General features: G+C 41.1%; 1 protein-coding gene and 1 long non-coding RNA gene across 2 annotated transcripts in view; one reads left to right on the forward strand and one right to left on the reverse strand.

The window, feature by feature from the left end:
* PKN2 (protein kinase N2) overlaps window positions 1-13,530 on the reverse strand; it is a 54,033-nt gene extending 40,503 nt beyond the window's left edge. The window contains exon 1 of the mRNA XM_040564814.1: window positions 13,107-13,530. Within this exon, the coding sequence (XP_040420748.1) occupies window positions 13,107-13,331 (225 nt within the window). The 5' untranslated portion in view covers window positions 13,332-13,530. The remainder of the gene's footprint in view (window positions 1-13,106) is intronic.
* Window positions 13,531-13,625: 95 nt separating this feature from the next.
* Window positions 13,626-22,388, forward strand: part of LOC121074408 — a 504,929-nt gene continuing 496,166 nt past the window's right edge. Inside the window, exons 1-2 of the long non-coding RNA XR_005822307.1 lie at window positions 13,626-14,047; window positions 16,234-16,324. This is a non-coding gene — a long non-coding RNA (uncharacterized LOC121074408). The remainder of the gene's footprint in view (window positions 14,048-16,233; window positions 16,325-22,388) is intronic.

Here is a 22,388-nt window from a genome sequence, read left to right on the forward strand (position 1 = left end):
GTATCAGTTTCCAAATAACCAATGCACCAACGAGACCTCTAACAATTATAAAACAGCATAGAACAACAGCTTTTACATGCATCATGTATACGCGTGCCCATAAAAGTAGATCTTCCTGGGTATGCTATAAAACGGAGCTTAAGTAATGATGGCCCCCCCAAAAAAATCACCTTACAACTGCATTAAACTTGGGGAATTATATATTGTTTTTACACCGTTTAGTATTCAAAAAGCCCACAATGAGGTATACTTGCTAGTGACTTCAATGTACTTCCTTTTTCAGACTGGATGCTAATATACATACATTTTTGTGTGCTTTCCAGCATCAGTCATGTTCAAGACTCCATTCATATGATATTTAACCACTTTTCACCCTAAATTCACCTCTTTTTAAATATTAAAGACTCATCCTTTTTTTTTTTTTCCAGGGCATATCTACATAGTAGTTTTCACACTTTTTTTTTTTTTTAATGTTCTAGGCGTATTTCTTGCCAATATTTCGGTCTAACAGATTTTGACATGCTCGTAACTTTTTAAGAATTTCCATATCATTCCAGTTCAGAAGCATTTTAGTTAGCATTCTGAGAAAACCTTCAGTTAAAAATCCAAACTGTAGCATGTAAATTTTGTTAAACAGTAGGGGAATATTATGCTTATTAACAACCAGGAGCTACGAAGACTACTCTAGATATGACATTCAGCAAAACCTTCAAGGAGAAGTCCTTCAAGCTAAAGAAAGAAGTCTATTTATGGTTGAAGTTTAACCTGCTGCGTTCCCCTGAGTATCTACTGTGTATTTCCCTATAATGAGCTATCTAATTTGAAGCATGCCTTCGTTAGCAGACGGAAATACACAAACTAACTTTTTACTGAAATACCATCAGGAAGATGACTTCTACTCAATCAGAGCAGCATATTCTGACTCAACACATGGTTTCAGGAGGCTGCATCTCCCAGCTGTATTTGAAAGAAGGGGGAGCATGGGCGTGCACCGAGGCTCTCTCAAGCATTCTAATAAAGATGTCAAGATGCTAAGACACAAGAGAAAAATAAAGGTCAGTCCCAATAATAATAAAAAATAAAATGACAAAAATAAATGTTGGTCTCAATCTGTCTATAGCATCATCTAAAATAACACATGCTGTTTAGCTCACGCTGTCACCCTCTCAACTGTACATTTTTCTGACCTCTCTGAACGTTACTGGTTTCTTTTTCACACCCTTCCCACTGCTTTACCTAGACAGGATGCAATAAACAGATGTTAAATAAATATTCTGGGGTACAGCCAGTGCTTGAGTGCACAGGTTCTCCCCATTTCCCGAATGTGCCAGAACCACACCAGCCCACTCTTTCTTCTGCCAGCCGTAAGGGAGGAAGGGTAATCGTCCCCAGTGTATCAGTACATGCCACTGATAGGCTTCTTGCTGCTCTAACTCAGATTTGCAGGAATCTCCAGTACACATACTTGACTATGTACTAAGCTTCAAGTATATTCATTGCAGTAAAGAAACACTTAAATACTTTGGGACAGTAGACAGCTTAATTTATAACAATGGAAAAACTCATAAAAGTAATTAGAACATCTGACGTTTTCAACATATATGGTTAGCAAAGCGCAAGACAGAAATTAGAGATGGAAATCTGCAGATAATACTATGTGCTAGATGCCAGTAGTTCAGTTTAAAGTGTGCTTATTTGAACAACTGCATAAACTTTAAACTGACAGTGAATTAATTCAAGTAAATGCAACAGACAGGAAGGCAGAAATGAAAAAGGCTGAAGAAATGAAAATCTTACTTTCAAGTCCATAAGCAGTATTATCTACTATAGAAAGGAAAGAGTTACAAAAATGGGAGGCCACTTACAGCACTTGCATCTCCCTTGTCTTTCTTTCATACCCAAGGTCATCTGGTTCAAGACTCAAATTGGAGTTAAAGAAACCAATTCTCATGTGTGTGGCAGCTGCTGCCCTGCCTATGTCACTGAGTTACTCCCATCAAGAAGAAACACTTCAGAAAGAACACTTTAATATTAGTGCTGGCTGCTAGCCTGCAAAATAGAAGATGATACTTAATGCTACTTTACAGCAGACCCACATTCTTTTTCCTTCTGCCCTTAAACTTCTAAGGATTTTTAAAAAATCTTTGTTAAAGTAGTTTAATTAAAGCTTGAGAATACATTCCCTCTTCTGTACAGGATTCCAGTATAGGTGAACATCAGTTTTGAAGGAATCTAGGTTAACTATCATAATTAACAACAATTTGTTGTAACATACTGTAAAATGCAGAAACAAAAACAGAATTCAGGAAAGGAGTTTGCCCGCCAAAACAAAAATTAGCTTTTGTTGAATGGCACGCACTTTGTCACACATACAAAATGAAAAGGAAAAAGGTCAGATTTAGATATTAGTTTGTGAAGTGGTTTATGTATTGTGGGATCACATTTGAACTAACTTGATAAAGACGAAGAATTAAAACTGATTAAGTTTTTCTCCCAGCTGATAAATACATAGTTTGACTCTGGCTAACTGGTACAAGTCAGGAAGTACAGAACAAAAAAAACCCCACAACTATACTAACATTACATTATTTTGAAATTTAAAATGGTCCTTTAACAAAGTTTTATGTTTCCATCTCTTCAAGAGAAGAAAGATTTAAGACACAAATACTAGCAACTTAAAGAAAATCATTAAATAATGGGTTAAGTTTCAAGAACAAAATTTAAATCATCTTCCTGAGGTTCTCCAATTATACAGATATTTGAATTTGCAAATGGTAACTTTCAACATCCAGTCATTCTTAGCCTAAAACACCAGCTTCATATGAGCTTATTTATAAGCAATAAACAAAGTCAAATATTGAAGAAAACATGCTTCCATTAAAGGAGATTGCCGAGTCCAAAATGGGCAGCAGTTCAAGAATGCTACACTAGTAGTCAGGCATGTACGATTTACAGTACTTTTACTTTTCTACTGCTGCCACTAAGTTTAGAACATGCCCTACAAAAAGGGCCTTGCTGATTTTAAAGTGCTCTGCAGATCTGTAGTACGCTTATTTTGGTACTTTCAATGCAGGCCTTTGAGACCTTGCTTTCAGCCTGACCGTCTTCCATAGTCTTTTGCTAGGAGCTAGCTTACCGTGTTCTCCCCCCACGCCATCACGCCCAGGCAGTTAACTCATGTGCTCCAAACGGGCTGTCAGTAGGATACCTCGTCACTAATGCAGAGAGCGATGATGTACTTCTGTCTTTTGTATTTAAAAGAAGCTGACACTTCTTGTCATCATTTCTCTTATAAATGTAGCCTACGCAATGCAAGAATTAGGGAAGAAATAATCCTGTCATGTCACGTGCAGGCTTATCTATGCAGGGAACATTCTCCTACAATGCATTCTACTTCACACTGTTTTGCAAAATTTTACCACAAAAATAAACATATGAAGTTGAAAAGCAATGGATGGCTTTACACACCATGCTTGTAAAAAAAAAAGCCAGGCCACACAGTCATCCTGCATGTCTTTGAAGTTCTCAGGACAAGTTTGGGAGGCTTCTGGATTTGTGTTACTTAAGAATCCAAGTGATAATATGCAGCACAATGATGAAAGAGCAATTTCAAATCACACATCTAATAATCTGATGTGAACAGTGAGTCATAAATCTACCATAACAGGGGCTATACTTTTCTTACTGGGAAAGAGAAATAAGAAAGGTGGGCAGGAGAACAGAACTAAGCAATTTTTCTTCTGTTTTATTTTTGGACTGGCAGAAAGTTTCTTGCCAAATAAGCCAGTTGCTAGTAGAGCACTTTGGAAGATTTTGAAAAACCAAAATTTTTCCTTGTTTATTTGGAAGATAATGCTCACCCCAACAGCACAATTCAAAAAAATCATGTCCTAAATTCTAATGGCACTGCTGAGTTATGACAAAAAAAAAGCTAACAGTTTGCCAATGTGTACAAGGAAGAGGAGAAAGAACTGATAATTTCACAAATGAATTCGACACCATCAGAACTTGGAAAACATTTGTTTTGCTACCTCAAATTTGTTATTTCTGTACTATATATTTAGGTCTTCCCCCGCCCCCAATTTGGCTACACCTTTGATGCACAGCATCAAACTTATATGCAGGATTTCAAAGTCCTCTAAGTGCTTATTTAATTGATGCTCATGACCATTCAGAGGTATTGTTATTGCAATCATTTTTTTCTCCTACTAAATATTCAAATGCCTCACAGCTATTGACCTATTTAATAACAAACGTATCCACACCTAACTGTAACACACTTCACTTTCTTTATGGATAAGTAATGTTATTTATTTGCACAGTAACTTTTCTTCACTCCAAAATTTGATCCCAACTGTTTTAATCGTATACTTGCTTTTCGTTTCACTTAGTTACAGAAATAACAAAAAGACTCGTGATTTTTCAAAAGTACTCTTTGCCCTGGGCATGTAAAAGCTTTAACATGAACTGCTGAAGGCCAGTAAATAAAGTCGTGGTAATATCCCCACATACACCTAAGCGTACTGCTATGAAACCTTAACACTGTTCTCAACCTTTGACATCAAGCTAGATGAAACTACACCTTCCATCCATGCATGATGCACAAATCAATCCTATTTTCAAGGCTCTCTCAGACGAAGAGGTTCTTACGCTCCCATGCAGCATACCACAAGACCTTCTGCTTGAAGAATGCAAAGATAGAAAAGAATTGCCACTGACAGGGCACGGATGTTCATTATCTGTCTATCCACCTGCAGCAGAATTGGACTGTCTTCATAGTGCCTAGCAAAAGCCACATACACAGAGTAAATCTGTCTGCATCAGGCCTGTAACCTGATAAAACATTTTACTGCATAAGCCAGCACTGCTAGGAAAAAAAAAAGAAAAAGAAAAACACACCAAAAAAACACACAGCAGAAACCCAACCCTGAAGAACCAGCAGTCCTAACCTCTCCTAAAGGCTTGTTCCTGCCCCAGACTATTCCCTGACACATGCCAGTGCAAACCTTTATAGGGCCACATCGTGAATTGGACTGTGAAACTGATCTGGCTGAAAACTGATTTAGGAAAAACAAAACCAAACCACCAAATGAACACCAAATCAAAACTAGCAACAAAATCTGTTCGCTGTATAGCTGTTTGTGCAAATGCAAAGCAACACAGCATGGCACAGAACCGCTTTTAGCAGCAGCACCAGCTGACAAAGTCTGACACGTTCTTTGAACAGCCTCAAGTCTGTATGGGCAAAACTTCCAGTTATAGCAGACAGTGAGGACAATGAACCAACTAGAACTTTTCCATCCTAAATTTATCACAGATTTGCCTTGTGTCTTAGCAATCTACAACAATTAAACAAACTGAATCGACCTTTTTACAGTTTTCAAATATACATATCATTCAGTTCCTAAGTTCAAAAGCAAACTACGGTGCCAGTGACACACTAAACCATATCATTAATATTATTTCTTGCTTAATAAAGCTGTTTGTGATTAGGACCTCAAAACAGAAACAAAGACAAAAACCTTTTTTCTGCTTCTTTCAGCCACCAACTCACAATTTCTCCTCAAATTACTAGAATTTCACATTTTTTAAAGATATACATACTTACGTATATTGTACACTATGGGAATCTTTACATGCTCCGAGTATTAATTTTTAAAAGACATAAATAAAGCTCTTACATTCTGAGACCTGAACAACATTTTCCATGTTTAACGCCCAGCACTAATTCAGAAAACTACTCCTGCTGTCTAGTGGACTTATAATCCACATAAGAAGTTCTCCTTTCTGACCTGATCTGCTTTTAAGTACTCCTGTCATGTTAACAGCCCCACATCATCCTCTAGATTTATCCTGGAACTTAGGGGAAAGCTGTTCCCTGGTTCCCCTCAACATAAATAAAAAAACCAGCCATTGGTTCTGCTAATTTCATTATCGGGTTCTTCTGTTTAACACAATTTAAATATCTCTGAGTCCTTGTACCATGTTGTGGGACTGCATTTGAAAACCCTCAGCAGAAACCCAGTTTGCTTCAGCACTCACTACCATGCATGACACTGCAGACGTGAAACAGATAGGCCTTCAATTCAAGCTCTCTGATCTGTATTTATGTAGAGAACGAATGAGGAATTCTCCATCATTTAAAAACCGACACGTCTCCAATGATGTAGGAAGGCTTACAGAAACCCACAAGAATTGAAGGCAGAAAAATCTAGCTAATTTACCCGTCTGTGTTTCTTTTCTTTTAAAGAAGAACAACAACATAGCCCAGTTTTCTGGATTTACTTAACAGGCCACAGCACACTGGGTCCTGCCACACATCGGCCCTTCTTTATAGCAAAACCCAAACAAACAACACCCCCCTCCACAACAATAACAAAAACACCCTGAACAGGGAAAGATTTGCATGTATTCATCTTCCATAGCCCAGCCCTTCCCCAATCATTTCTGATTTGGTACCTTCGGGTTATTTCTCCTTCTGATCAGGCTGCACTGCCATTCTCCACCACCCACAACACACACACACATCCCTCAGTCCTTGGAAGAGATTTCCAGTCCAACACCTGTGAAGCCACTTCCCTCCAACACTCCTTCAAGCAATCCTTTGCTACAACATGTCCCCAAACGAATGGCTGAGATGCTGACGCTCAGGCACTACTACCTATATCAGTGCTTTCTCTTCCTCCCTGAATTTACATCATTTTTTGCATGCTTTCTCATGTAAGCTCTTTGAGGACAGACTCTTACTCACTTTTTGTTAAGCAAAGCCTACATCCCGACCCAGAACGAGAGCTCCCAGACACCACAGTAACACAAATAACTGTCTATAATGGTAACAAAGGCCTTTAGTATAGACACAGTTGTCCTAGCAGAACTACACTTATGCTAATGTTCCTGTTTTCTCCCTGGCTGCCCAGCAGAAGTAAAAAGTACGCTGACAAGAAGAGCACAGTTTGCCATCACGGTGCACCCACGCCAGAAGCGCTCTGTGCACGGCTGCAGCAGCACTCAGGAACCACGACCGAGGCAGCCATGACTTTCACACCCAGCACAGGAACCCGCATCTGTATCTAGCGCCAACAAAAATAGAAGTTGTGGCTACATTCTTAAACGCAATCAAACTACCACTACTTCAGGGTCCAACAAGTGAGCCACAACAAGCGATCACCCGCCCTCTCCGTGAAGGTAAGCGCCTTGCTGGAACAGCTCGCTTACCGCCTCTTCTGTTACCACTCCCAGCAGAGCCGATCCATGTAGGGGAACGGAACTTTGCAGCTGCACGCTGTCCTGTTCAGATTAGTGTCTGCTCACCACAGAGCTCAGCCATATCCCCCATGCCAGCTGCCAGAAGTTGGGCTGGCAAAGTCAAGGGATGCCACAAAACTGCATTGGTCTGATACAGTCACGGGGTTCCTGAAGGTTCTGGAAAGCATCCCAAAAAGCACCACGAGAAAACCCACAGAGAAGAACATCGCTTCATAGGATGCATGCCGAGACTGCCATGCAAATAATTCAAATCACTGGTGAGCTGTCAAATGCAGTAAGCAACAAGGAACTGCAAAATGGCAGTAACAAAAAATGGCAGAGACTTGTGTCAGTGTGACATAATTACATTGCTGCACTCCAAATAAACAAACTAATCAGATATAACATTACCGTAAGGACATGCCCAATGCATTTTGACTAATGGTGCTATTAGTTCCTGTTTCCATGTAGTACTTCTGAATTGTATCTAAAGGTAGCAGAAATTTTGGACCCTACAACATAAATCTCATTTCTGTGGTGGGGGGAAAGGAAACAAACAAAAAACCCCACATTACTAGCAAAAAAGTTATTTTCCTTATGGTAGGAACTGCAGACTTAGTTTTCAAAAAAAAAAAACAACAAAAAACCATAATACAAAAATACAAACCAACACACCAATAACTAAAGCTTGCTTCAAAATGCCATATAAATGCCTTGCTTGTGCTACACAGAAACTATTTCACGAGAGAAACTTCAGCTCAGTCTGTTCCTGAACCCATTTACTTACTAGATCCACGAAGGGAAAATATTATACATACATATTTAAAATAAAAAAACCTACCACCAACCAATTTGTACTGGTTGTACAAGCGATCCTGGAAAAAGCAAAAAAGAAAAAGCAGGCAGAGCGCCCTTGTGCTGCATATAACCCACCATAAGGCTTTATTCCTCTGAATCTAAGCAGAGGCCATGTAATGTCTGAGCCTCTAATTCAGCAAAGCACTGAGACACTGAAGGAAGAGATTCCTAATCCCATTATTAAGCCCTTAAACCACCGTTCCCCAATGTAAAGGACATGTTTATCTAGTTATTCTGCTAGAGATTTTAGGTTACGTTATAATGAATGACCATTCAGTGTGTAAAACTTTTCCAGCAGAGCTATTAAGCATACTGTAACTAAATCTACTTTTCTACTACCCGTCACTAATGATTTATTTTCAGTTAAAATAACAGATCAGGGTCCTAGAAAGACATCTGCTCTGACAAAGAAAATTAAGTCAAACGTATACAAGTCCACATCATCCATAAACCTGTAACATTAACAGGCAGACTGACAGGATTCAGATGTGGAAGAATAAAAAAAAGACAACGCAAAACAAAAACCAAACCAAAAGCCCTACCCATGCACCTACCTAAAGGTATTTTAAGGACTGTTTATGTTTCACTGAGGACAGGATGTATATTTTACTAATACAAATTTTGAACAGAGCACTGTTTAAAGAGTAATATATATCCACAAATGGAAAAAAAACTGAAGTGCTTCCCTAAATCCACCAGTTCTGGAAGCATTTGTAGGGAGCTGAGAAGTCCAAGCAGCTGTACACACATTTTCATGTCTAAACTGCAATAGAATGGTTTAGGATAATTTCACCTGAATGTGACACTTCCTTGTTCTGAAGAAACAAGAGTAATTCAAAATTATCTGAGGCTAATCTGTCCTAGCTGAACAGTATTTGAAGGTAGTCTTACTGCTGAATATCCAGCCTAATTATAATGTCTGTTCAAAACAAATTAATTAGGTTACTTGTACCTTTTTAAAGTGTCCTTAGGCACTTGACCACAGCTAATAATAAATACCCAGTACATTTTTATCTCTAAAAAAGCAAGCATCATTATCTCTATTCGAAAGATGGTGAAATTCAGACATGAGCAGGCAAAGTCATCTGCCTAATGTCACCTAGCAGAGAGTAGAGCAGCCAGGAAGGAAATGCAGGTCTTCAGAGTTACATCTCGTAGTTTAGTCCTACATGGAGAGGTACAAGTGCCTCATTTTGTGCACATTTATACGCAAAACATAGCTGTGTACTCTGAAGCTCAACTGTCCAATTTATTTCAAATAGGCTAACAAAATATCAAGTATTTTTCAAACATGTTCATTTTATGGATATTTGTGTCACGGTTATGAAATGGAAAAATAAAAGCAAATAGTAAAAACTATACAGGATGTGCCATCCAACTAAGTGTAAATTTCACTTTACCTTTATTTCAGACACGGTATTGTTCATCACTCCTTTAGACATAAAATAAGTTAGCAATGGCCTTTAAACATGACTGTTGTGACATTTATAGTTCAAAGAGCCCTGGCTACGGCATCATAGTGGATTAAATGACTACGGCTTCCATTAAAACAAAATATCAACGAGGAAAAAATAAAATCCCTTTATTCTGACCAGTCCAGAAATAAAGACATTTTTGCAAATGTTTTGTAACTTTAGAAATACCTAATTTTGACTGAGTTTTAAACGCTCTTTCAAACTTTACACTTCAATTTGAAGCAAGTGAGGCTGTTACATTCATATTTGCTATATGGTGTAGCCCAAGTTCTCTATTTTAATCAACTATTTCATTTTAGCTACAAAATCACATACTTAAAAGACACAGGAATTGTTTTGGAAACGTAATTTTGAATTAATGAAAAAACTCTTATATTCTGTAACATCAACAATAAAGGTCTGAAAATGAACACCTTTACATTTCTGTCTTGAAAAGTAGCATTACAGAACACCTAGGAGCACAGTCACTTTACTTATACAATAGATTCATTTGAATAGCTTAAGCAATAACTTCTGTTACCCAGGCCATATCAACTTAGAATGCTGACAGCTATCATCACTTAACAAAAAGCACAAATCTTTGGAAATGGAAAATGGTGTTTTTTTTTTTTTTTTTAAAAGACCGCATTTTTCACTCAAAACCGTAAAAGTTATATTTCATAGATGCCTTATTTTAAGGACCTACAGCATTGTTAGTTGAAATTTTATTTTATGAGGAAACAGAATTGCCACTTCTGCTAGAAAGCAAGGAGTTAAAGGCTACGCAATTAACCTGCAAGCAAGCATCTGAGAGGCCAGTTTACCTGCTGGACAAAGTTCTAAAAGGATGCAAGCTCAGAGAAGGACAGCAGAGTTTTGGAAGGGAAGACATCATCAACACAAGTTCTTACCCAAGCTCCTTCCCCCTCCTACAAAAGAACCTGTACTGGAGATAAAAAGGAAGTAAAAAGGTAAGCTGCCTTTATGTAAGCTCTCAGTCTTTGGTAATCAGGTAATTTTGCTGATGAAGCTACTAAACAAAACCATCTAAAGGGGTGTTTGTTTACTGCCAAGTTTATTTTGCACTACGTGTTTGGTAATTACTGAGGAAAAAGTGTTACATTTTGTGCCTTGAACAAACTTATGTCAAAACTTGCTTAGAAACAGGAGATACTTCCTACTGTCTGTGAAATGTTTAAGTGAGATATAGAAGAATGGAAAAAATGCCTTGCAGAAATAGCAGGACAGAAATGCTTTGTGGACGTTTGCCAGCAGAGGTTTTTAAGAAACTGTTCCATCAGATATGGAGTATTTATATGTATTTATATGTATATATATAAACCTGTCATTGTGAGAAGTGCAATCTATCTATTTAAGGCCCATTTAATTAAATGGGGTTTGCATTGAAACAAGTGCATATACCATGTTTTTTCTTCTCAGCGGGTAGCTATTTTGCCCTTTTGTTTTTCATATTTCCCCAAAACCCACTTCTCATCCTGTCAGTAGTTGTGGAAGTTCACGAGTCTTTATATCAGGGAGTCCAACTGATTCACAAGAACCAAAACACTTCCATTAACTTCATCCAAACCTAACAGTAATTACTTGCAGCACACTGGAGCTTTCAGGGCTATCATAACCAAATACACATGCAATACACGCTGTCAATAAGCAACATGCCACATTTATCACTGACTGATGCTCACTTTTGATTCAAAGTTGGGATCAAGCCCAGGATTAACACTGTTTTTAGCTCGTTCTCAGTAGGTCTTCAGAGTATTATCGAAGCATCTAAACCACACATGGTTCGTGATCTAGATCAATCCACTTACGCGAGGCTTTCAACTTGTACTGTAGCTATGCATTTTACAACTTCCTTCCCTTTCCACATAAGATTGCGGTCAATATGCAAGTAAAAGCCCATTTTAAGTATGAACACTATTTAAGTTAGCATCCTTTAGTTTGAGGAAGTTTCCTCCTGAAAAAACATGAGTAAAACGGCTTATTTCATGCTGCACTATGGTTCTCCTTACTTTGGGAACATGCCACTGAAGTAACTTTTATACGCAGATATATGAAGAGCAACTTGTTTTGAAGAATTAACAAGGAAAATGATATCACAATTTTTGTTAGTATATGCCACTGAAATCAAAACAATACCTTTAAAGTGGTTCTTCCTGATATGGAAATTCCTCTAAAAAAATACCGGAATGTAACAGTTTACAAACTTAAGCCCTGCTGGTGTTTCCATGTTAGTTTCATAACCTTTCTGTTTTGCTCAAAGACTACACTTACTGATACAAAAGTTACCACATGTAACGCAAGAGAGAGTGCAACCCTCTAATCTAATCTACCCTCTTTTTTATTTTTTAAATATGCATCATCAGTCAATCTTCCAAAAAAGATAAAAAAACCACCCCCAAACCCCCTAAACAAAAAGACAGAGCTAATTTCTGTTTAGATAATCCTACCCCTCTTCAGTACTACTTACAGAACTTCTGCTTCCACTTAGCTTACCTGTAACGCTACCATAGTTACTTATTCACGCAGCTTACCACTTCAAACAGGTTTACCAGCTTTTATATCATCGTATCAAGTTTGTATTAACATACTGATTCTTCCTAGACACTTACGAGCCACTGATTAAAGTTTAGCGTTTTAGATGGATTCTTAGCCTTCAGCCATCTCATGTGCTCCAATCTTAAGTGAGGTGCTACACCTCTATTGTGCCTTCTCTTCCTTTGTTACTCGAGCGCTGACATTTAAAACTACAGGAAAATTTCACGGCGTTTATGAAATAAATTCCTCCTTTTTTAAGCACGCCGTTCTAATTTCCATCTGAACACTAAATTCAATGCTTTCCATTTATGGACTTGTTAGTTTGGCTAATTGTCCAAGGAATAAATTCAGAGAGGCATTCTTTGCCCGATTAACCATAAACTCGCACAGATGAAAAAAAAAAAAAAAAGAACAAAACAAACAAAAAAACGGAAAAGGAGCTTTCTTTCAGACGAGGAAGCGGAAGAGCTGGCAGGTTGAGCTGACATTTACAGATAAGGGCACAGCAGCGAAGCTCCCGGGCGGTACCCGAGCCCGCAGCTGACAGGCAGGGCAGTGTGACCACGCAGCCCCCGAGTCCCCAGGACTTTACTGACTTATTCCCCCCGGCAGTGACAAACCCCTCGCGGCGTGTCGGACGGCGGGCCCGTTTTCTCCTCCTGCCGGGCTCCGAGCTCGAGGCCTGCACGGCGGCGGCGGGGCCCCGGGCTCGGAGCTGCCCGGCGGGAGGCGGCCCCCTACGGCCGGGGGGCGCTGCGGGCCGGGCCGGGCCGTGCCGAGCCGAGCCGTGCCGGAGGGCCGGAGCAGCGGCGGGCAGACAAAAGCGGGTCGCGGCCGGCAGCGGGGTGGGGCCGTGACCGGGCGGCGGCGCCTCCGTTCCCGGGGGAGAGCGGCGGGAAGAGGCCCGGGGTGGGCGCGGGCTGCCCCCGCCTCCTTCCCTTCCCCTCCTTCCCCCCAGCCGGCTCCGGCTCCCCCCAACCCCGGCGGCTTTACCTGGAGCTCGGTGAAGAGGATCTCCCTCTCGGCCGCGTTGGACGCCATCGCGCTGGGGTTTGAAGTCCGCACCTGGCCGCTGCCGCCGCCGGCGGGGAGGGGAGCGAGGGAGGCGGGCCCGGGGCCGGCGCTAAGGGCGCATCGGGGGCGGGGGGAGCGCCCCGCGCTCAGGCAGCCAGGCGGGGGGGGCGCGGGAGGGGCCGCCGCCGCCCCCTCAGCGCTCATGGGGGGCGCGCCGAGGCGCTGCGCTGCCCGCCGGGCCGCCCTGCGCTCCCCCGCCCTGCCGCGGCGCTCGGCCCTGGCGGCGCTCGGCCGCGGCGGCGGCTGCTGCTGGGGCTGGGGCTGGGGCTGGGGCCGGGGCCGGGGCCGGGGCCGGGACTGCTGCGGCTGCTGCTGCTCCTGCGGCCGCCGCCGATGTCGCACCATTTGGCTGTCACCCTGTCGCAAAAGCGCCGCTGCTTTGCGGCTCCCGGAGCACGTGATGGCGGGGAGGGGAGGAGGACGGGGGGGGGAAAGGGCTCCCTGGAGGCGGCTGGAAGCGCGCACCGCCCCCCCCCCCCCCCCCCCGCAGGATGAGCGGCGCGAGCGGGCGGTGGCCGCTGAGGGGGGGGGCGCGCCTCAGCCCCTCCGTGCCCTGCCCTCAGCCCCTCCGTCCCCTCAGCGCCCTGCCCTCAGTCCCTTCAGCGCCGTGCCCTCAGCCCCCTCAGCGCCCGCCCCGCTCGCGAAACTCCGTGTCCCGCCGTTCCCCCCCATTCTGTGGGGATTCGTGTTGGGGTGTGCGTGTGGCAGATCCTTGGGGGTCAGGGGAAGGCCCCCCCCCCAGCCGCTTTTAGCCCAGGCAGGTAGCTCGGGAAGGACGGGGCTCGCTCGCCTCAAACGCCCCGAGTGAGGGCAGCCCCCTGCCGCCCCCGGGAGCTGCAGCGGTGGCCCAGGAGGTCGCGGTGAGTGAGGGGCTGGCAGGGCGGTGCTCGGTAGCTGAAAGGGCTGAGTGGCGCTGGGGGGTGCCTGGGGGGCTTGGGGGACCGGGGAGCCTCAGAGCTTCAAAGTGAGCGCCTGCGAGGAAATGGTGTCTCTTCCCCCCCCCCCCCCCCCCCCCCCCCGGCGGCATGTGGCACCAGCATTTACTCGCAGTTTCGTGCCTGTGTGTTTTTTCACCTGCCCATAAGCACATGCTTTCTGCTGCCTGTTCATACACACCCGCACGTTCCCATTCCACCGTAATTTCCGATGTCACATTTGGCTAATTGAGCTCATCCAGGAGGCTACGTGGAAGCAATTAAAACTGTTCTTGCCTGTGCAGATCCTGCCAGGCTCACGCAAGCTGAGACATTTTTGATAGATGCATCTTCATGCAAGCATTGATATTTGCTCCATTTGTCTTAGTGCATCTCTGCATTGCTATGGCCTAATCATAGCCTCTGTGATCTAGAACTGCAGGTTAAATTTTGGAGTTTCTTTTTTCTGTTTTTGAAAAAAGCAAAGAAATAAACATTTTACATGTTCTTAGACTTCCCTTGTTGAGCACCAAACAAACCCAACAATCTGAAGTACTGTCTATTGTGCGTTACAAAGCTTATGGACATATTCACGGAGTTAATTTCACATAAAAGAGATGTTAAGATAGCTGTACAATGACAATGCACATCTTTACACAAATGAGATTTTTTCCCCTGACTTATGCATACGAAACTATGTTGATATAGTTCATAAGCTTGCACATATGCAAATTTGCATATAGGCTTAGTTCGCTTGAAGCCAGCGGCTTTAATTTCCGTTTTGAGTGGCCAGACAATTATAGGCTAAGAAGAAAAGGGGAAGGAAAGAGGAAAACTTTACCTGCCAGTTGTCTAACAGTCACTGTTTTACAAAGAATATTGAAAGTTCATAAATCATGGGTAACAGTTTTAAGGCAAGGTTTTAATTATTGGTTGCTGTCACACTGGTACGTGACAGCAACCAGTGAGGAAAGCACACTAGATATCATGGATGAAGATGCACCATCCCAGGCTAAATTGTAGATGATATCCAGAACTGTCTTATCAGTTGGATAAAATTGTTGAGGTGTACGCCTTCTGTGGTGAATAAAAGTGCTTCAAGTGCACTTTGGGCTCTTCAGTGATTTTTACCTAATGTGCTATTTTAAAGTACTGAAAGAATTCTAACTTGGAAGGTCATGGGGGGTCTCTTTTCTGAGTCTGTGGGCATCATGTAAACATCTTTATGTAATCAAGAGCCCCAAGGTACATAACTCATTTCTTGGGTATAAAGAAGAGTTTTAGAGATTGTTCACATGACTCAATTGTGAAAAAGTGGGGGAGTCCTTCTGTGTGGGGGAGTCCTACTTATACTGCCTTCACCAGACATTCTGGCTCAATTTTTACTGTGGACAGAGTTTCAGATTATCCAGTAAAATCTGTGCTAGCACAGTTTTGCTGTAATTTATATGAAGTGGTCTTAGTTTGGCAGACAGAAGTCAAGAGGCGTGAATTGGCTTTACTTGGGGAGCATGGTGCAGATTGGGGCACATTGTTGGACAAGGTGGGGGAGGCAAGACAAGATATTTATACAAGAATTTATCATTTTGAACATGCTGGAGTGATGCTAAATTGTATTTAAGTTAACTCGAACCATTTTTGAGAACAGATGTTTAAGGGTATATAGAAGTAATCAGAAATGACCGAAATACTGTGATTTAATGACTTCATACACTTGTCAGCATGTACATGTTCCATTGCTGCAGCTCATCTACTAGAATGCTCCTATTACAGAGGAGGAGTCGATGTGCTGGTGTGTATGATTTACAAGTTGTGGTCAGAGGCAAACGCAGGTAGTGCCCCAAAGAAAACTTGTAGCTGTATAAGCAGGTGTCAACAGAGTTAGCAAAGCTCCGAGATTCTGTCTAAAACAGGCAGCTGATTTAGTTCATGCTTGGCTTAGTCTGCCAATTGGGTGTAGACTAGACATACTGTGATCCCTGCCAAGACAGGGCCTATAAGCTTTCTCGTTTTCCCAAAGTGCTAGATTCTTTGTTAGAAGTCTGTTGGTGCAGGAATCAAAAGAGGAACTGGTTTGAAAAAGCAACATTATCCTTTCTAAATATCTGATAATTAAATCATTCTTCTTACAGATTTTGGAAAATACAAGGCAGTGCTGAACAACTGTAGCTCTACGTTTAAGTACTATGACAGTGAAATACTGAGCAAGAGAGAACATTCCAAGTGAGTCCCAAAATAGAAGGTAGTTAAGTATGTAAGTCCATGAATTTAGCATTATATGGAATCCTGAGTTCAGCCCTTGCCTTAAAATATCTGAATGCTTTTTCTTCAGCCCCTATTCTGTTAGTTCATCCCCTGTACTCAGTTAACATGCTAAAAAAGCAAAATAAATAAGAGGGATGTCAGTACCATTAGCTAAGTTGCCTTTAATTATTTAGTTTCTTGAGGTTGTATTATTAAGGCCTTTGTCCCAAAGAGATGGAAAAGTACTGTGACTTCTGGTGTTCTAGTTTGACAAAGCATGCCTTAGAATCCTTGCACATATTACAGAACTAATTAGAAACATGTCGAAGATACTGTAAGCAAAATCGAGGGTATTTTTTAGGTTAGGTCTAGCTAGTCCTGTACATTATCTAAAGAAGAGCATGACTTCACCGAGCGATGCATACAGAAATTAGGATGGAAGGTTTGTGAAGAACAGCTAACAGGCGTAATAATGATGTTATGGTTACTGCCATCAAGACTCTACCAGGAAAGAAGTAGGTTTTCCTTTAACCGTCTTGTTTAAATTAGTGTTGTATTCTAGAGGGACATCCACGTATAGATGTGTTTGGGTCTGCATTAGATGAAACTCTGGGGAAGGAAGAAATTACATAGCATTCCACCTGCACTGTATTAGTAGGTGAGTGAGGGCACAGCACTTGTAGCCCAGCCCACTAATTTTTAGGCACAGAATAAGATCTAGAAATCAATGAACTTTTTGATGGGGGAAGGGCTGGGGGGAAGATTAGTTAATTTTGTAAGTAATATTGATACCTGTTAAAGAAAATCATTTTCCTTCCCTCCCTCTTCCCTCTGTTCACTGGTAAAGTGGGAATGCTAAAATTCACAGTACAAGTCTACTATAGGATAACATTTTCTCTTGAGTTCTTTTGCTTAAAAATAGAGTCGTGTAAAATGTGGTCCTGATGTTAGGTTTTTTTTTTCAAAAAAAGCTTTTCAATAGTGTTAGCATGTGTTCTCCCTGACTTGTAGACGTGGTAGCATTACTCTTGTATTCCCATAGCTGGCCTTCTAGATTGGATCCGGTGAAGTTCTGGAGCTGTCAGGCACAGGAAAAATTAGATGGGAGAATGTATACAACTTTGTCTTTTTCTTTATTTATTTTTTTAATAATCTCAGCCAGGAGATGTTTAAAGAATAGTATATCAATGAGGAATAGCACTTCTCACCTTCCTGTCTTGCTTCTCAGATCACCGTGGGGATAGGAGAATGCTTTGCTTCAAAGAGCTTCCAATAATAATCCCTGCATTAAATTTAGAGTGAAATGTGTCTAGGTTAGATTAAAATTTGTGATAAAAATTAATTTAATATCATAATCTTTTTTAGACCAGAGCTGGCTGGCATTTAGTAATGAAAATGCCAAATGGTGAAGGGGAGGGGGGAGGTTCAGAGGTGTAATTTTATTGTGTTTAGCTTGAGATGTTGTTTCCTGTATTGAAAACTCACTTCTTCCACACTATTTCTTAGAAGTTAATCTGAATGAAAGGTGAGTAATTTCTTAAAGGGAATTCCAATATTTTTTTTTTTAAAAAGCATGAGAACTCTGAGGCTGTTACTGACGTACCTCTGGCAGTGAAGAGGACAAGATGACAACGCGTCCTAAGCAGAAAACTAAAATCACTTTAAGTTTATTTAGCTCTTCTGGTGCCTACAAGTTTTGTGTTTTCTTACACTGTTGCTTTAATACTCTTTAAGTAGCTAATCTTACAACTTTTGAGTGAATTACTGTGATGTAATTGTAGCTCTGCTACCAGTTGCTGCACACTTTATAGTTAAAAATTGTCTTTTGGATTTACATACTATTACCCAGGGCTACATGTAGGCATATTATCACCCAGCAAAGCAGGCAGATGCCAGGAGGAGTGGAGTGCAACAGACCTTATCTTACTATCATTTATTAATTCTGGACCCTGGGAAGACTAGCAGTCAGTGAGAAAAGAGTGCTGGAGGGGAAGGAGGTTCATTCCTGTTATTTTCCCTTCTCTGCTTATGAGGGAAACTCTGACTTACACCGGTTAATGTCTGTGGAGAGGAAGTGCCCTACCTGTGTGGAACCAGCTGTAAGATCAGACCATATTTCTTTAAAGGAGATCAACTTGGATTATTTGAAGTAATAACAAAATGCTATGTGCCTTTACATTAAGGCTATGATCCTACACGTGGATCATCGTGATGGATCTTTACACCTATGCTAAGTCCCAGTGATTCTAATTAAACTTGATGATAGGATCAAGCTTAACATACGCAGCGCTGTTTCTGCAATGAGCTCAGCACAGATGGGCTCTGTGCTTTTATGGAACCTAGTGAAGTGAATAGGGCCTGGTGCAGCATGAGCAACGTTAAGGCCTTATTTTCCATGAATGCAGGTAAGAGGTCAGTTCAAGCAAGGTAACTACACCTTTGCTTTACTTCTGTCAGCTACAAGGGTAGCTGATCTAAAATACCCTAGTTCATTACAAAATTAAGGCAAGGTGCATCCAAGAGTGATTCAACGTATGTTATGCTGTTATGAAGAAGACTGATGTACAGAAGAAATGTGGGTGATTGTTACCTAAAGTTGTTCTGAGGAGACATTAGAAAACTGGGGCTCTGGTGGTGATCAATGCATTTTCATGTGTGGCTTTAGGGTGTGCTGCTTTCCATAATTCTGTGATTCTAAAATCAAATTTTTACAAAAGGCTTTGCAAATATTAAAATGAACAAAAAACACCAGCAAATTAAAACAAACAAACTAAACATCAGGAGAGTTTGAGAGTCATGAGGTAGCTGAAGTCCCAGGCTGTGTTTGGAGGGAAGGGAAACGTATTGTAAGGGGAGGGAGTCAGGTAATGGATCCCCAGAGAAATCTCTGCTGAGCAGAGGATCTGTACTTGAAAATCTGCTGTGGGGATGTCTCTGTTGCATGCTTCTGAGCTGGGATTTGACCCGTCTTTGACGAGTCTTACTGCCAGCAGTGCCAACCTCTGCAGATCTGCTAGCAGCTCCCAGCAGAGTATGTAAGAGGCGGAAAGTTGTGTCCATTCTCCACTGCATGATGGTACTGACAGACTGGTCTCACTGTGTATTGTGGAAGTTGATGTGTGTGGCTCGTGAAATGTTGAGGTTGTCTTCAGCCAAGTTTGATTTGGTGCTCTGAAATGTAGAGCAAAAATTGAGAGAAGCAGGCACTAAGTCCTTCGCTTGGAAAGAAGTACTGCTGCAGTGCCACATCTGGTGATGTAGTGGCCATACATCAAAGCTCTCTTTAGCTCTAATATGTTTGTGGGTATTATAAACAACCATGCCAAATGATCCTGAAACAGACTTCATCAGACACTCAGTCTTAGATGGTAATGATTTTTGGTCATGATTAACTTGATGGCTGTTTTTTCTCTCCATGTCTTTATCTCTTCTCAGAGACAGTAGCCTCCATATGTAACTCTGTCAGGGATTGAAGTCCTAAGTAGTTATTAACTTGTTCTTAGTGTGCCACGTCTCTGAATTAAAAGGGTAGATCTATCTTCATCTAATGAACACTTAAAACAAGAGAGTTACCAGGCAGGTTTATAGCTGGCTTTAATTGTGTTCTCCGTGCTCATCAAATAAAAGGTGCCTTACATTACAAGGTCCACAGTCCTTGCTCTGCTGGGATTGACATCCCCAAGAGAGAAGAGAGCTGGAGAATTTTCAGAGGAAAGGACAATTGCATCAAACAATATAAAGGGAAAGATGCATTTGAAAAAAATTGTCATGCTGATACCAGATATGTTTCTGCTTCCCTCCCACCCCATTCCCTCTTCTCCATCCTTCCCCCGCATCCCTCCAGTCTTTTATTCTCATGCTATGGCAAACAAACGTACTCTCTTCTAATTTAGTGCAGCTTCAGATTGTTTTGATTCATGTTCTTCTGCTTTTGAACCCTATGGTTCAGAGCGTGGCTGCTACAGTGTGTTCCACACGTACCCTTAATATGTTGTTTAAGCATCAGTAAGGAAGTAAGAGTGTTATTATTTTTTACATTTTATTTTCCTTTTTGAGTGGAATGGTGATAATAGAGGTGAGGCAGGGATATTAATCACACATTCTGCTTGCAATACCTTTTTAACTGGCGGTAACTGAAACTTTGACACATCTTTGGTGTTTCAAAGATATTATCTGTTGCGTGGAGAAATTTGCAGGCATGTGATGCCTGAAAATACATGCAGTGTAGAAGGGCTCAGATGAGATTTATATACTGCAGACTAGCTGCAAAGTTAATTGTGGAGTAGCTCTGACTGAAAAGTGGTTAGGTATCTGAAAGAGAAACAACAATTAAGTTCTTGTGCTTCTCATAATTTACTTGGATACATAGAAGTTAGTGATTTTTTTAAAAGTGTAATTCATTTTCCTATAAACACTTGATGTTATGATTTAGTCTGTTTTTATATTATAGAGCAAATCCTGGTTATCTAAAGGACTAAGCTGAATTAATTTCAGTTAAGTAGCTTTGAGATATCTTGAAATGCATTCACTGAAATCCCACACAGTATGGCTCGGATTTGAACCATTTATTGTAATCACATAACAAAATATATCAATAGAAATATAAAACACTTTAAAGTTGCTTTGCTGTCTAGCAGGTAGTGTGCAGTCAGTAAACTTGGTACTAGTCTCATTTCCTGTTCAAAGAAGAAACTACTGAAGAACGTGTGGAAAAATGTTTTGGAGCCTTGATCCGTTTTCTGTATCTATGCTGTCAAGGAGCAGTCAGCCAGAGGTGAACGCTGAGGTGGTGTTAATGGAGGAGAAGGCTGAAATATACTAGGTTGGTATTTGAAATGTGATAACCTGGATTTTCTTTACATTCATTGACCTCTTTGCTTGCTGCAATGCTGACATTAGTTTTAAGGCAGCTCTTACACAAGTGTTAGAAATGTCTAGCTAGTGGAATGCCTTATTCAGTGTGCTCTCATTCTTTCCTTGACTTGTTCCTTGCTTTTTTTTTTTTCTGTCCCTTCCCTTTCCCCCCCTCCTTACTGGAAATAGTGCAGTGATGGAACAAAGCATGAAAATGAAGTGTAATAATCTAAAAATAAAATAATAGGGCTTACCTTCCCTCTGTCCTATATTCCTTCTCTCTATCCCGAGATCCATCTAGTAGGCCAATCTTCAGCTACAGTGTCCTTAAAGACTATTTGATTGAGGTAGGAGAATTTAGCTTAATTGGAGCTGAGAGTAATGTGGTCATAATAATGATGGAGATGACGGGACCATATCAATTATATGTCCTCAGTATCTTTGGAACCATGACCGAATACTGTGTGACAGAAGTATATAATTAGGAGTTGCATAAGCAGCCTGATGTTTGTTCTTTTATTAATCTTGAAAGATAATAGTGACAATTATTAGAAGAAAGCAACATGTCTAGACATTAAAAGCATGTATTTTCACCATGGACCTGAACCTAACAGCTAATACAGTGCCTATTTACACCTGCCATGAAGGTAGAAATTAATTTAACGTTAGAAAAGTGCAATAACAGGCACAGTAATAAAGCTGTGTATTGTATTCTGAGGAGGCATGCAGACTTTAGATACAGCAGACAATATATTATAACTTGTTTTCATAGCATTCAGATTATCAAAACTTACTTTGAAAATCTGAATATTTAGTAAGTATAATCAACAGAATTCATTTAAAAGAAAAAGGTGAAACTGAGGTCAGTAGGGGGTTTGCCATTCATGGGCTGCCCTTAACTGTTTATTGCTTCCCCTTTTCCCAGCAAATCCTGTATTTAAGAAGGATTGTAAGGCCTATGTAATCATTGAGGATTTACTTCCTTTGGTGCCTCAGAACTGCATTCGGCAACAACATTGCTGTTTACATTTTTTTTTAAAACGTACATGTCACCTTTATAAGGTACAGATTGATGTTACCAGGAAGTATTTTTGGGTGCCAACAATTGTAAATTGTTGCTTGATATTTGAAATTTAGATAGACATAAGTTCAACTCTGGTCTTATGCTGACAGAAGGCACAGGCAGTTC

This window comes from Cygnus olor, chromosome 8 (genome assembly GCF_009769625.2).
Source record: "Cygnus olor isolate bCygOlo1 chromosome 8, bCygOlo1.pri.v2, whole genome shotgun sequence".
Lineage (NCBI taxonomy): Eukaryota > Metazoa > Chordata > Aves > Anseriformes > Anatidae > Cygnus > Cygnus olor.